The sequence below is a fragment of the Amphiprion ocellaris genome, chromosome 16 (assembly GCF_022539595.1).
Source record: "Amphiprion ocellaris isolate individual 3 ecotype Okinawa chromosome 16, ASM2253959v1, whole genome shotgun sequence".
Taxonomy (NCBI): Eukaryota; Metazoa; Chordata; class Actinopteri; family Pomacentridae; genus Amphiprion; species Amphiprion ocellaris.
The window spans coordinates 26,974,626-26,990,625 of NC_072781.1; the positions used below are offsets into that span (position 1 = coordinate 26,974,626).

Below are 16,000 nucleotides of genomic sequence, written 5' to 3' on the forward strand. Positions count from 1 at the left end.
TGTCATGGCGAGACACTGAAATTCACCACTCCGTCACAGACACTCCATTTGACAAAGCCTTACAATTTCCCCCATGAATCACCATCAATGTCCTAAGGCTTACGTCACCACATTTGTGGTTAATATGGTCAACCAGCTAATAATAGTACATCAAAGTGTAAAAGATGTCATTTTCTGTTGCCACCAGGTGGCGCTATGTCTGTTACTTGAAATTGACATTTATGTAATCAGGGCAGGATCATGATCAACCATGTAAAGTTTGAGGCAGACTGGAGCATATACAGGGTTTTTAGACAGCACTTCCTCTTTCATGGAGAAGCATCAAAGTTCAAGTGGCCGCCATGGCCACGCCCTTTGGGTTTTGTGGAAAAATTTGACAACTTTTTATCATTAAGGCCTGTTGTATATACTGGCCAAATTTGAGATCTCTTGGAGTTACCTCCTATGAGGATTAACCCTTGAAAATGACAAAAATCAAAAAAAAAATCTCACAATTCAAAATGGCAGACTTCCTGCTGGGTTTAAGGTATGGCTGCCACTGGCTTTTTTGGGCGCCCTGATGTGCTCCATATGCCTACCAAATTTTGTAGATGTAGGTGAAACATCCTGCCCACAGTAGATGGTATAAATGTTACAGGGGGCACCATGGAGCCATTTTGTCATGCACATGCTCCATAAAATATCAATCTTTTTGCTAGTTGTGATGTGTGTGCAAATTTTCAGGAGTTTTTGAGCATTTAGACCTTCAAAAATGCGGTTGTTTTGGGCAAAAACAAAAATAAATCTTTGGATTCCATGAGGGTCTTACGCACAGTCAGTGCCTGAGCTCTAATTATAAAGAAAAAACAAATACAATTTACTAAGTAGAAGAAAAATTAAGTGGATAAAAATAACCACAGAATGGCAAAGGCAAAAACAAAAAAAGATATTTGAAAGGAAATGACGATAGATGTTGAAATGTGTTCTCTCCACAGCATTTCATAATGTCACTTAAAAAGTGGTACAGGCAACAAATTTTCCAGAAATTTCTCAGTTTCTTGACAAAATAAATTTTCATGGCAGAGCTTTTCCAGTGAAAGCATAAAATTACAGTAAATTGATGAAAGTAGCACAGAATCATTAGCTGAACTTGCAGCTTAACTAACTTCATGGACCTTTACAGTCATTTTCAGGTTTTTCTACAACTTCAACATTGCCGCTTTTGGTTACTCTTACCACTTTCATTGCAGCATTTTCACTCACAGCATTAAGACTTATTTTGTGGGGGAAAAAAATTAATTAATTGGTATAAACTCAGGGAAAAAAAGGCATGACAACTCTTATTCACTCCAGTGAAATGTATTTTTTTCAAAACTTTATTAACATTCATTCTCTCTGATTTAATTTATTCCACAACAATTTTTTTTAAAGTTTTGTCATTGTCAGATACTGACAAAATAATAATATCCAAGATTGCACAACCTTGAATGACTTATAAGTCACAATTTATAAAATGAAAAATTGAATATTTATATTGTAGCATAGCCACAGATATTTTCAGGAATAAAAAATATGCATCACTTGAGGCATCAGACTAATAACAGGTCAGTCAAACTCTGGCTAGATTCTGAATAAAATACTAAAAAGTATCTCAAGGTGATTCCTTGATCATCTTAAACAGTGGTTATAAATCAATACGGAGCATCAAGCAGCAGAATCGGGAACATTTACATTAGCACCATTCATCCCTGTGCGAGCCTCCCTGAGCCGCTGTTTTTGAACACTGTAACGAACCCCGTAGGCAAAATATATGATCATTCCTGTGGAAGACACATTATGGCATTCACTGTTCTGATTTTTAGATTATCATCTCCAAATTATGCAGTTCTGGAACAAAAAAAATGTACGTCAAGAAGTTGAAAACAAAAGGTACTTACCAATTGCCATCCAAACAGCATAGCTAATCCAAGTTTCTCCATCCAGTTGAACCATCAGGTAGGTATTGATGAAAATACTTAAAACTGGAATTACAGGAACACCAGGAACCTACAGAAACATATGATCTCATGTTAAAACTGGTAGTTTTTCATTTTAGTAATCATGTAATTTTACTTTCTCATCAAGATTTACATGAGAAGATTGATTCCAATCTTGTGCCTGTATGCTAAATAGCCTGCATCTGTTCAGGACAAAGGCTAAAAATTGAGTGAAACTCTAGGGTTGGCTTTGCCCAAGATAACAAAATACCCCATTCAGCAATTCTGAAACTCACTGATCAACACCTTGTAGTTGCCTTGTTCAACCCTACTGTAAAAATTAAAAAATCTAATTTATGGTGTCTATACCTCAAACAGTATCAGTACTGTTGTATCTACTCCATTAAACTGCAGAAATTCGGACTTTTGGATTTAACAAAAGTTCAACAAAGCAAAATTTACATATAAATATTGATTTCTATATATAATTATCAAATCTGAGTTCCTAGAGAACATTTTAAACACTTTTTTCCTAATGTAAGCTATCACTCAGTGTAGGTTTAACCTGAGTTGGCCTCACTTCCATTGGTACCTCTTTGCCATAAACTTTCTGTGACCTCCAACAGCCCCTCAGTGATGCCCACCAACGGACCCACCAAACAAGATATCCCCAATGGAACTGGAAAAACGCAAATCCTCAAGATGCATGAAATCCTCCATTTACGTCCCTCTGGTTTACCATGAAAGCAGGTTTAGTCGTGCTCTGTGGCTGTCTCCAGATGATAATGATGGCGAGGACAAGCGTCAGCACGAGGACAGCGATGAGCAGCACACTCCACAACTCCCGTCTGCGGAGGGAGTGCACTGCCTCGGACAGCAGAACACTCAGAATGATCACCAGGAACACTAGAGAGTGATCAGAACCGTCAGAGAAAACTAACAATGGACTTGTGTTTCATTTCTACATTTAAAATATCTAATAAAATATAGAATGCAAAAATATCTGTATGTAAATATGCCTCTGATCTTTGAAAGTCTGACATTGTTAGCAGTGAGTACAGGTGGAAATGTGTAATGTCAGTGTCTCGGAGATGAAAGCTTAACAGTTTAAAAGGATGACTCACATATAATGATGATGACTGTGTTGACAATTTTAGCGGTGCGGCGGGTGGACCGAGATGGAGGCTTGAGAAGTTCCATTATCATGAAGGGTTCTGGGCTGTAGACAAAATCATCATCTATGTACCTGCGACAAAAACCAAACTTGCTTATACAACAATCAGTGCTGAACTAAGTTGGCGGGATACATCATTCTTTAAAATTCCACCTCTACTGAATGAAATGGGGGTTTGTCATCATTACTGCTCTTGGATTTGTAGAAAAATGTACATACAGGGTTTAACACTAAAAGATTGTTGTCAAACAACATCTACTAAAGTTTCTGTATGACTTGTGACATCAAAACTAGTTTGGAATTTAGATTAAGGCCAGGCTAAAATCACACGTGTCATAGAATCTTAACAGTTGGAAATCAGGTTGACTTAGAAATATCAGCCATGTTTGATCTTATTGGGTGGCCTTGATAAGTCTAGAAGCAGTCTGGGAGATTCCAAACTGGATCTGTAATCCCCTCATATTAACAAACAAGAAAAGCACTCGGAGAGTATGGTACTCTGCTCTCTAGAACTCTGGTGTTTGCTCATCATAGTTACAATGATGCCGTGCTGCTATCTCGCAATGATACAGAAATCTTTAACAAATCCATGGATCCAGACTATAAGCCACATCACTGCCAGAATGTAATCACTTGGTCCCTGTGTGATTTCTGACCTTCCCTGAAAAGTTCATTGAAATCCGTTCATTTTTGAGTAGTATTGCGAGCTGACAGACAAACCAATGCCGATCTTCAGATAACTCCACAGCATTCCTTGGTGGAGTAATAATCTGGGATGAACATTGGTTCAGACCAAGATCTAAGGTCAGATTTCTCTGTTTGTTGGGAGGATGGAAAGTGGCCTGAAACTCCGGCAGCGTGAGCCCTGATTAATGATTTTAATTGATTTTAAGCAGTACTATTAGTCAAAGCAGAGTATTCTATCTACTTTCTCAGGATGCTGGGAGTGAATCTTTGAAACATTCGTCTAAAAAGGTGGCATATTTACATAAATGAATATGTTTTCATTTGGTTATATGGTATACATACCTCAATTTGAGAATACACACTGCAACAAGGGTGTATGCAAAGATGGTCCCAATAGAACTCATGTCTACCAGTGCCTTTAGGTCAAATAATAGGACCATGAAAGCTGCAAAGACATCCAAATACAGTGTAAATTAGTGACCAAACAGAAGTCTACAGTTTGACATGCAAAGCATATACTGAATATACGGTGTTTATAGTATACTAACACCAACAAAAGTTAACTTGAAACTTTGTCAGCTTGTTTGCATTAATGGAAAATAATGTTATATGGGAGGCTGATATCTGTTTGGTTTTCCTGACAGACAAATCAACTATATATTACAGCCAATTCATGTTTTTTTTTGTCACAGGATGAATTTCATCATGTCTGCGAGGGTTTGAATGCACCCCTGTGTGCAGCCCAAAGCCTCAGACCATGTGCTTACAGTGTGGACAGTTAGAAATGTGCATGTGCCAAGAAAGAAAACTGTATGTTAGCTTCAAACACAACATGGATGTCATGTTTTTATATAGTGCTTCGCATGCTGTTCCTGGACTTGTAAAGTGCTTGCTAACAGCATTTTATTTTTTCACATTGTCCAGATAAAAACTATAAAATGATGTCAGGAAGTTTACATCATTTCTTCGAGCTCCCATGTGCACAACAAGCCATCATATTGCTGACTTGGTGTTGTGTATACACTTCCCGGCCAAAAAAATAAAGCTGCACGCTAATATTTTGTTGGACTGCCTTTAGCTTTGTGTATGGCACTCATTCGCTGTGGCATCATTTCAATAAACTTCTGCAATGTCACAGCATTTATTTCTGTCCAGAGATGCGTTCATTTTTCACGAAGATTTTATGCTGATCATGGGAGAGCTGGACCACCGTGCAGTCTTCTCTAGCACATCCCAAACATTCTCAATGGAGCTGAGGTCTGGACTCTGTGGAGCCAAACCATGTGTGAAAATGATGTCTCATGCTCCATGATCCACTTATTCACAATATGAGCTACATGAATCCTGGCATTGTTATCTCGGACTATGCCCATGTTATCAGAGAAGAAAAACTCAGTTGAATAAAAGATCTGGTCATTCAGTATCCTCGGGTAGTCAGCTGCTAACCCTAACTCCCACAGGCTTGTAGGCACTAGCCATGATGAGTGCATCACTTCATCTGCTTCATCTGACTCTGATGCGCCCATCACTCTGGAACAGGGTAAATCTGGACTCATCAGACCACATGACCGACCACATTTGTTCCTCAAAGATGATGGTTCACCACTATCCTTCCAGGTTTTAATAATGCGTTGGACAGTTCTTAACATGACTGTAGTAGTTTCAGAAATCTCCTTAGTTGTTTTCTTTGCTGGATGCAGGCCAATAATTTCACCCTTCTGAGACAGATTAACATCCTTTCCATGACCACAGGTGTAGTGTACTAAGGAGCAGAACATTCCAGAGCAACACACAAGGATCCAAAGACCCTTTCTCAAAACTGTAAATTTGGTAAGACACCATTTCAAGAGACAGCTAATCCAAAATTCACTTCCAAATGAAACATGTGCTGATCAGATGTTTACTACTAAAGGACCACTCACGGCACTTTTGGAGACAACAGGATGCCTCCTATCTCCCCTAGAATCTGATAAGGGTCATAAAGTGTCAACTGTGAGGAAAACCACACCTCAGGATTGACACTCTGACCTTCTAATCTCAATACCTAACACAAAGAACTTGGTATGCAGGAATGGATTCAACAGTTCAAATCAGAACATTTAAGAGATGCAGCATCACCGGAGTGATGATCTGGACTCTCTGATATCACGTAGATCAGGACCAGGATGGAAGAAGAACACATCGAATCTGAAGTGTTTGTGGAAGACGCACACATGATACACAAACACACCCTCCTCTCTCGCTCTGTCACAGACCACAGCCATAAAAGACACACACTTTTTACTCTAAGAATATATTCTCCCTATGTCTTCTTTTTCTTATTATTAGTGAATGTATATGCTTTTATGTTTAACCATGCTATAAGTTTACCTTCATGTAGCCTAAAGTCTACAATTTGTAAGTTTATTCTTACATTTAAACCTTTTATTATTACTGTCTCAGAAACCATAGGAGATAAACATATTGTGTTTGGTGTCATTTTAATCATTTATTTGGTGTTATTTCAGATCTGTGGTCATCACAGATATTGAAAAATTGAATGTCTACATTTAAGAGATGAACTAAGAGTAAGTTCTAAAGGTATTTGGCCTCTGACCTCTCCTGGGTAGTGAAGGCCGACACCACCCCTTGGGAGGAATACATCCATGATTGGTTAGATGCTGATCTGAGTCTGACTCCAAAACTTTCTAGAAAGAGAAAAGTCACTGGAATGCAACAGGGCTTTTTCAGAGTTTTAGTTTGTGCTTTGGAATTTGTCTTGGGCTAGATTTCGGGTTTCTTTTGAAGAATGCAACTTAGGCTTTTAGAAAAATTCAACTTGGGCTTGTAACTGGGCTTGCAGGAAGGGCTTGTAGAGCATGAGGCTCTTGAAGAAAAATGGCTCTTAGAAGAACGCAACTGGACTTAAGAATTACTTAAGAATTATAACAGCATGAATATTTTCTTGATATCTATGAGCTTTGACTCTTGGTGTTTTACTTCAGCACACTTTTGCAATGCAAACCTGTCAAAGTTCCTCTTTTTCTCTGCGTTCCTGAACCAACTTATCCAGCAGATCATCACAGCTCCACATCCTGCAGCAGCCTCCCTCTCACTACTACAAAGGATACACAAGTAAAAACTTTCCTTCTGCTAAATGGGTGAATTTACAAATTGCAATTGGTTTCCAATTTTCAAAATCCTTCTAAATTCATCATTTTCTACAAACTGCTTCCAGTGACAATCACAGTTCACTAGTTTATCTGCATATATTCATTCATTTATTCACTGTCTGTTGTCATGTCATTGTTATTTGTTTGTTTGTCGTATTAGTTAATACATTTTTGTGTATAATTATCACTGATTCTACCATGTATTTCTTTGTTTTTGGAACCGGAGGTCAATGAAACCAGAGTTTACTACTTTCATAATGAGACTGAGCAACTTCATTTTAATCAAAGTGTCTTTGAGACTTAGTTTAAATAGATAATATAGTGCCCCTAAATTAACAAGTGCAATTTTATTCATAAAGTGTAGTTTCTGCCATAAGGTGTGTTGCAGCCTACACTTTTGCCACATATATATCTATTTTTCGTTCCGCCGTGTGAGGCTAATTTCTGCAACAATTTTGTTACATTTATTTATGGTTCCCGTGCGAGACACTTTCTACACTTTCCGCTACACAGGATATGTCTTCCGACATTTGGAAATGAGAAGCTCCTCACTGCCTCAGCTAGGGTTAAATAAGTTGTTGCTAGCTGAAACACATTCATCACTGCAGTAATTATGCAATGGCAACTTTTTTTGGCCAGGCAGTGTATTTATGCACTGTACATATGTGTAGGAGCACATGCAAATCTGCAGCTGTCTGGAGACATGAGGCAGAAACCACAAATTAACTTTTATCTTGTCATATTTAAGTGTTGCATAGTCATATTTGGGTTTCCAAGGTCAAAATGAGCAGCTACATGATATTCAGGATCTCCTCAATATTTTCTTTTCTATATCTGTCTTTCTGGGGATTTTTATTCTTTTTTAAAATTTTTGATAGTGGCAGTGAGGCTGAAAAGGGAGAAGGGGTGGGAAATCTTGCAGCCACCTGAACCGTGCACTGACATTAAACTAAATTAATGATGTGAGGCGTGCGTCTTTGGAATATTTGAGGTCATTTAAAGGCACCAAACAGAGCTGATGTGAGTAACATAAGTGAAACAACGTGCTACGTAGCGCATTACTGATGAGTAAATTTGTTGTCAATTTCCAGTAACTAGCTCAACACCAGTGGAAAGACAAAGGAAAATCTCAAATTGCTGGTATATTTATTTTCAATTACAAGGACCCATGTTTGCCAACTGATAAACTGCTGATTAGTCCAAAATTAGAAATCTGCTTGTTAGTTAATTTGGTGCATTGCTGTTCTTCAGTCTGTACTTCTAGAATTTCATTTCAAAACAATTTCATAGCAGATGCTTTTATCCAAAGTTATGTACATCTGAGAGTAGATACAACACAAGCAAGGATCTTGTCAGGATAAAAACAATCTGGATAAGTGCCACAAAACAAGTTCAACTATGATAGGACCTTGGTGCATACATAGGACGGGAAGTAACAGGACATTTTTCTTTTTCTGAAGTTTTTTGGATGCTTTTTGGGCTAAGAGGAAAAACAAAGATCAGTTAATGAAAATAATTCTAAGCTATTATATGAACATTTCATTTTCCCATGCAACTAAATACATAAGGAGAATAAATCTGTCTAAACCTCATTGATGATTGTCTGTAGTAGAAAACCACGGCTTCACTTTGAACTCACAAAATGCAGAAGTCTGGTTTTGTTCAATGGAGTAAAACACTGTCTTCAATTTTTAAGTTATTTCTTCTGTTTCTGTGTGCATCTGCAGCACACTTCAGATTAGGAAAACATTGTGCTTACATCAGTAACAATATGACTGGGGTACAAAGACATCTAGTTTAGGTCAGGTAATGAGTTTGGTTAGAAAGGGTAAAGTAACCCATGAGGTGTTGATTGGGACAATATGAACATGATCTGAATATGAGTTCTCAGGCAATATTGAGTAGAAACATCAGCTGCAGCTGCCTTACCAGCCACAGCTCCCGAGGACAGTGTGGCTAAGACAGGACTTTGCCTGGAGCTCATGTAGCTGAGTCTCTTGAAGAGGAGCCCATCTCTGGCCATGGCAAAGATCACCCTTGGCATTGGAAACATCACTCCAAGAAGACTGCGGAAGAACCACATCAGAAGTGAAGGCTGAGCTGGCCAACAGGTTATTCAATCAATTTTGATCTAGTATGCACAAAAATTCTGTCTGTCAAGTGGTCAGATTTTAAAAGAAGACTTCACTTCACTCAACCTGTGCAAATAGATATATACAGTATTCTTGCCTTTAAATATTTTCAGTCGTGAGAGAAAGTAAATGGACAGTATCATCAGGTAAAACAGATTTACAGAGAAGGCAAGCGTAACAAACTGACTACATGACATTAAGACGAGCTTTAATGAAAACACATCAGTGGTGTTAGTATGTACATCCAGTGTTTCAGTGCATCACAGCTATTCGAGACTAAAAGTCAGAGAACTTGGCCTTTCTACTGTGATTTTGAGTTTTCCCCCAACATAGCTCTCGTCTCCAAATTCATGGAAGTTCAACACTGAACCACTGGAGAGCTATTTTTAAATTTCTTGTCACACACAATTTGTGTTGGCATATGTGTAAATGTGTGGACTAGCAAACAAAATAGTTGTGTGAAGTTCAACAGAAATGCCAACATTTTAAATTTAAATTGTGATTCTTGATTTCAGCAAAGGCTAATGTAGTATAGGGTAGAATGTATTTGTGATAAAAAGAATAAAATGGCTATTCACAACATTACACAGAAAGGAAGTCTCAGAATGACAGATCTATTATTATTGGGTTAGCAGTTACACTTAAGTCCAAAATTATTCATACCAAAAAACAAATATCCATTTGTAAGGGATTTTTTATTTAACCACTAGCTTTCTTCTGGCCAGAAATGAAAAACAAGTGGCTAGAAAAAAGTTATTGACAAATCGTTTACTATAAATGTCATATCCAGAGTTATTCATACCATTCTCTCAGGAATCCAAGGCACTTTTTGCTTAATGCCAAGCCCTTCTGGATATTTCAGGCTAAAACTATTTGCCTCTCTTCATGTCATGAGCAGTCAAAATTCTCAGTGATGGACCATAAAAGCAGCTCACAAACTCTGCAGCTTTAGCCATGCTTTACAATTGACTGGTAATTGACTAGAGGACTACTGTATCAGCAGTTCTCAAACTGCAGCAGCTGTTTTAGAGCATTAGAAATGATCTAAAACACTGTAGAAATTGCAGGACCATTAGTAATTGTATAGAAACTGCATTGTTTTAAACAATTTAAGACCATTTTAAGGTGTCTGAAAAAATTTGAAGGTCATTTTTAGCGAAAATATAATTAAAGAACCATAGAGACTGTTCAAATTTTTCAGGAACACCTTAGTCTTTTATCACCCATTTCTGTCATTTCCAGCCAGAAGAAATCTACTGGTCAAATAAAAATTCACTTTACCTCAATTTTTGTCATGGACTTGAGTGATTTTACTGAAAACCTCATCTTTAGGGCTATCGATCAGTACCTTGTTGAAAGTGCACAGAGGGATCCTACAGCCACAGCATACTTAGCTGGTTCCCAGCCAATGTACTCAAAGGCCACAGGTAGTGGACTGTGGGTATCGAGCAGATAGTAGGGCATCATAAGTGTTAGGGCAGCTGACACACCAAAATAGGCCAAGAAGCAGATAAGCAGGGACACCACAATCCCAAGAGGAATAGCTTTCTGTGGGTTCTTCACCTCCTCACCTAGAACCACATATCAATCAGTGTTACACTTTGCAGTTTAGGTTCAAGAACTGACCCATCTCACTGAACAAATCACAGACAAGACATTATGACCGATCACAGATTAACTATCGATTTTCTGGTTTTAAAAGCATGTCAGACTCTCGGATATATTAGACATTAAGCAAACAGTTGGATCTTGGACGGCCAAATCTTTAAAACAAGACAACCAGGTCACAGCACCTTGCAAACAACAAGGCTTGTTGGGTGCTCCCACCAGTAGTGATGAGGGCCTTTCAACAGCAGTACGAGGATGAGCTACCCATGTACTGGTGGCATGGACTGGGAGATGTGCTGGAACAAGTCTGATCCATGACGGTTTTGACTCACTAATTAGAGGAACTAGAGCTCATGCTGGTAACACCTTGGTGCCAGATCCCACAAGTGACCTTCAGAACTCAGAGTTTGTATCTCAGCAACTTAGAGACGCTTTGATGGCACATCAAAGCTGAACATCATATCACATCAGAGTGGTCAGTTATGTCTTGGCTTATCATACTAAGTACAGAAGCTGTCTATTCAGTCAAGTCATACAAAACTTCTCATATGTATCTCACTCAACAGTACCAGTTGTAGCAATGCAGTCAAATCCAACAAAAGCATAAAAACATGTTGCTGCTCCTGCCAAAGTTCCATCAAAACCATAGGGAAAGAACCCGCCAATGCCGAAGTCACTCGTTTCATTGTAGGCCACTGTAAGGTTCCTGCATAAAAGAAGGATTACCATATCAGTTATCATCATATACAATATAAATTCTGTTTGCTATTTACAAGTTAGCAGCTAAAACCATTCTGATGCAATGAGAACAGAAACCATAGCCTATATTCTGTTAATATGTATTTATAACGGTACAATTAGATCTGCTTAATGACAACTGTGTATTCAATTAAATGTGCAACTTAGTTGAAGCCTACTCTTGAGGTGTGTAAGACAGTTTGAGTTTTATTTTTAAGGTGCTACCATGATATAGTTTATCATTTTTGGGAGCAAAGAACCAATAATAAAATTTCATTCAAATCGGCTAACTGCAAATTCTATTAAGTGAAAAAAATACAAGGCCTTAGTGCTTTAATTGGTCTCTATTTTCGGGTTAAATTGCTTTACAAAGGCCTGTAGAACAAACAAATTATTAGAAGAAAAAAATAAATCAAGTAAGACTAGCATTCATTTTGAAAATCTCTTGTGCTTGTCAGGGAGGGGAAATTAATTTGACAGTCTGAAAACTCTTGCCCTCCTCAAAAACTGTCAATATCTGTGCACAAAGCTCCAGGGAATCTTCCATAAGTGGTGATGCCATTTTTTAAGCGAACTGATTGGTCATTAGCAGTGTTTTTATAGTTATCCGTTATCTTGAACATTAATTCCATTATGTGTACAGTGTAAGTTATCATGGGCATTTAGCTCGATAAGAAGTCAATCACTGTCATATTTCTGAAAACAGAGTTAAACCAGAAATGACCTGACATCCTGCTTCACAGTACAGGGCTCAGGCCTAGCTTAAAAACCCCTACTTACATTTACACTGTCAAACCTGGACTTGGTAAACAAGGAGACCTCAGTAATTTTGTAAAACTGTTCAGATTTGTAAAGCTGTTGAATAAAGAAGGTGATTTCACTGCTTTTTTCTTCATTCTGTCAGCAGTGGACTTCCAAAAAGAGCCAAAGTCACCAGAGATTCAAAAGCAGACAGTCAGGTGTTCAGAAATGGAAATTGACCTTCCTTTTAATTACACTCCCCATCTTCCCACAAAAAAAAACAAAACTCTGCCATTATTTCAATTAACTAGCTAACTATAGTACACAGTTTAAGAGCTAGTAGTCAAATTTAAAAAAAATGATATTTATTTAATTTAGTTAATTAATTTAATTTAATTTAATATTTATTTAATTTAGACCCAGCCCTAAATCAATGATTTAGGGCTGGTGAAGACTTTTACAAAATACCAATAGAGGTAGTAAGGAAGCATATTCTTATTAAAATAGGTGAACGCTTTTCATGACATACTGCAATGATAATAATTTGAATGAAAAATTTGTGTAAAGGTAACTTACTCCACTTGGTGAGTTCCATTGAGAATAGTTTCCTCACTGATTCGCCAGTTGTTGATGTCTCCTTTTATAAAGCCAGAGATGATGATAAAAACTAGCACAGCCACATTGACCGCAGTAAAAACAGTATTCACGATAGCAGACTCTTTCATACCAAATGCAAGTATCACTGAAAATAAAGGACAAAAAAGTGTAAACTGCAGCTTTCATCTTGAAGAATATCTTGCATTATCAATACTTGTTGCACTCCATCTTTAAACAGAAAATTGTAAATATTACCAGCTAGCAACATAATTAGCCCAGCAGCAAAGAAGTCTGGGTATGGAGCCAAGCCAGGTGAGTCCATTGGTGAATGTTTTCTCAGAGTTTCAGCAATAACATTATGTATCAGGTCATCAAAAGTCCCGGTCCAGGCTTTCGCTACACTAGATGTTCCTGACAAGAACAAAAACATTTTATTTTGTGCATTTTCTTAAGCAGATAGATTTAACTAGAAAAATCAGCAATATTCAGACCAGTTTAACATAGATGAACATACTTTCCAATTTTTTAACATAAACTGATTGTTTTGATAGCTGAACTGCATAGCAAACATAGTCCTTCACAAGTGAATTTGTCTAGAACGAAACTGAAATGATTCTACTATGACTTCAGGGGGAGTGTTTGTGTTATGAAGATGGATGAGGGATTACACATAAGAACCATCTCAAACTGACATGACACTGCAATGACTAAATGAAAGTCATTCAATTCAGGTATATTTACACTCTCCAATCAATCAGAAAAATCCAGAATTAAGGATATGACAAGAATGCTATTACAAACCAGGATCCTATAATAACAACTCTGATACGACATGAACACAGCATAAAGGAACAACGTAAAACTACATTAGTTCACATACAGTTTAGCCCCTTGGTGGCAGATATTAGCATATTATTACATCTTCACTTGGAATTGAGTTTCTGGCCACCAAACAACCTAAGTCAAACATTTGCTTTCCTTTTAGCTCTGGTTTAGTCTCCACCAACTCTGCTGGAAAAATATTGGGCCCATTACCTTCAAAGCTAGTTGCTACCTTTGTCTGAGCAGGCAACATGCAGTAGGTTCAAGAGTCTGAATGAGCAGATGCCTCACAGTCTACTTGGTTTATTCACATTTAAGAGCTGCATCTGCTACCTGCAAAACGTCCTAACCATGAGCAAAGCTCACTAAATGTTCTGCTGTTGGCTGCACGAGAGTCTTCACAGCAAAAGGAAAATCCCTAGTATTAGCACAGTGGTGCAGCAAATGTGGCTAATGTTACCATTAGCTTTGAGTGTCTACCCACAGGTTTGAGCTTTTTGGAAATTGTAAAACTAAGGGACATACAAGGACGGTGAAAGCCGTTATACCAATCTGAAACCAATTAACCATGACAAAGTGGTTTCATGTGTTTTCATGTCACCTGTTGTGTTTTAGTCCTGTTCTCTGTGTCCACATATACTGAACTACAGATGAAGTTCCAAATAACTGTGTTCTCATTTACATCATTTTTCTGTTTCTGTTGTCAGACAACAGAATGAGTTGAAAAAATGACTGAAATGCAGCCAATTAAGACCACATGTTAATCAGCTGTGACTTCCACTACTGATATTACAACCACAACATCTTCTGATAAAATGACTACACTCACAAATACATAATTAAGGACAAAGAGAGAGGCTTAGAAGAACATCACTGGTGTATATGTCAGTGTCATATTGTGAAATGTTTTGTTTCACAGATTCAAATCACTAAACAATGCAGACACAGAGACAGTGAAAGCAGCATCTTAGCTGTCCTTTAAATGTACGGACAGTGAAACCACCTATTGAAAACACTGCTAAAACAAAATGTTCCACACTCATGGTGAAATTAACTACTTTTGCAGTAATTTTGAGCTTAAAATTGAAAGATGCATTCAAAAAAGGCAAAAAATAGGAATTTTAACATACAAAAACCATTTATATGTTGTTATATACATGGAAATAATGCAAATTTAATTCACCTATAGTTTTTTAAACAACAGTTCAACACCATAACATTACTGATCTGAGCAACTTATTATTTGTGTATGTTTATCCAATTCAGTGTCTAAAAAAACACATGAATCTTCTTTATGCTTTACTTACCAATGACATAGGACAGCAGCAGATTCCAGCCAGTCACAAATGCCCAAACTTCTCCTACAGCCACGTAGCTATAAAGGTAGGCCGAGCCTGTCTTAGGGACACGAGCTCCAAACTCAGCGTAGCACAACCCTGCAAAGACTGAAGCCACTGCCGCTACCAGGAAGGAGATGATGATACTGGGACCAGCAACTTCCCTTGCCACCTCTCCTGAGAGAACGTAAACCCCAGCTCCAAGTGTGCTGCCGACACCCAGGCCCACCAGGTCCAGGGTGGTCAGGCATCGGCAGAAACTGGACTCCTCACCTTCTGGCACCAGTGGTTTCTTACGACTCAGACTTCGAAGAAACCGTAACACTTTACCACAAGAAGACTTGAAATCCGTAGCACTGTGATTCGGCAAAACAATAGACAATAGTGTAAGTGCTGTTTCATTTCCTAACCTGATTTTTGGTAAACTAGGAAAATCTATATATAGGGTGTAGTTAACATATATTTTAAAGAACAGAAATACATCCTTTGGGATCCAAAAGTTTATAGTTGACCACTGACAAAAGTGTTCATAAAAGTTATGTGAGATTGGTATGAACAAATATTACCTGCTAGTCATTTCCAAGCGTCTGTTTTCATGTAGCCTTAATGCTGGGAAAAGAAAAAAAAACTGTTTAGGACTGCTGCTGTTGCTGTGTGTTGGAAAAGGAAAGAGAAAAAGACTCCCTTCTCTTTCCAGCCAGCAGTCCTAAAGCACTGGAGACTGAACACCTGAAATCAGTTCAGGTAATCAGAGCACTCAGGACTTCCTGAATGATTCTTCTTCTTCTCATTAATTTCCAGCAGGCTGCAACCAAGCAAGAAATTTGCAGTTTTATCTTATGTTTTTACATTGGAGTGGAGTGTTGCGTAGATGCTTGCAACACATGCGACACTGTCCTGAAAAAAACTTGAGATTTCGTTTCAGAAAACACTGACAAAAACAAAAAGTCCCAAATGGAATGTCTCTCTAAACAACACTTGCTTCATGTATGTCACACAAATCATGAGAGTGGTGTTGATCTTCTCATCTCACTCTCAACACAAAATAAATATAATA

At 37.9% G+C, this 16,000-nt stretch overlaps 1 protein-coding gene across 1 annotated transcript; it reads right to left on the reverse strand.

The window, feature by feature from the left end:
- Positions 1–1,376: 1,376 nt before the first annotated feature.
- On the reverse strand, positions 1,377–15,632 carry LOC111573215 (cationic amino acid transporter 2-like). Its single transcript, XM_023277248.2, has 12 exons — positions 15,510–15,632; positions 14,914–15,299; positions 13,040–13,195; positions 12,764–12,929; positions 11,278–11,414; positions 10,449–10,671; positions 8,898–9,034; positions 4,159–4,261; positions 3,080–3,201; positions 2,695–2,861; positions 1,917–2,025; positions 1,377–1,799 (listed from the first exon to the last, which is right to left on the reverse strand). Exons 1-12 carry the CDS (start codon positions 15,518–15,520, stop codon positions 1,684–1,686), a joined length of 1,833 nt encoding a protein of 610 aa, XP_023133016.2. The 5' UTR covers positions 15,521–15,632; the 3' UTR covers positions 1,377–1,683.
- Between the last annotated feature and the right edge of the window lie 368 nt (positions 15,633–16,000).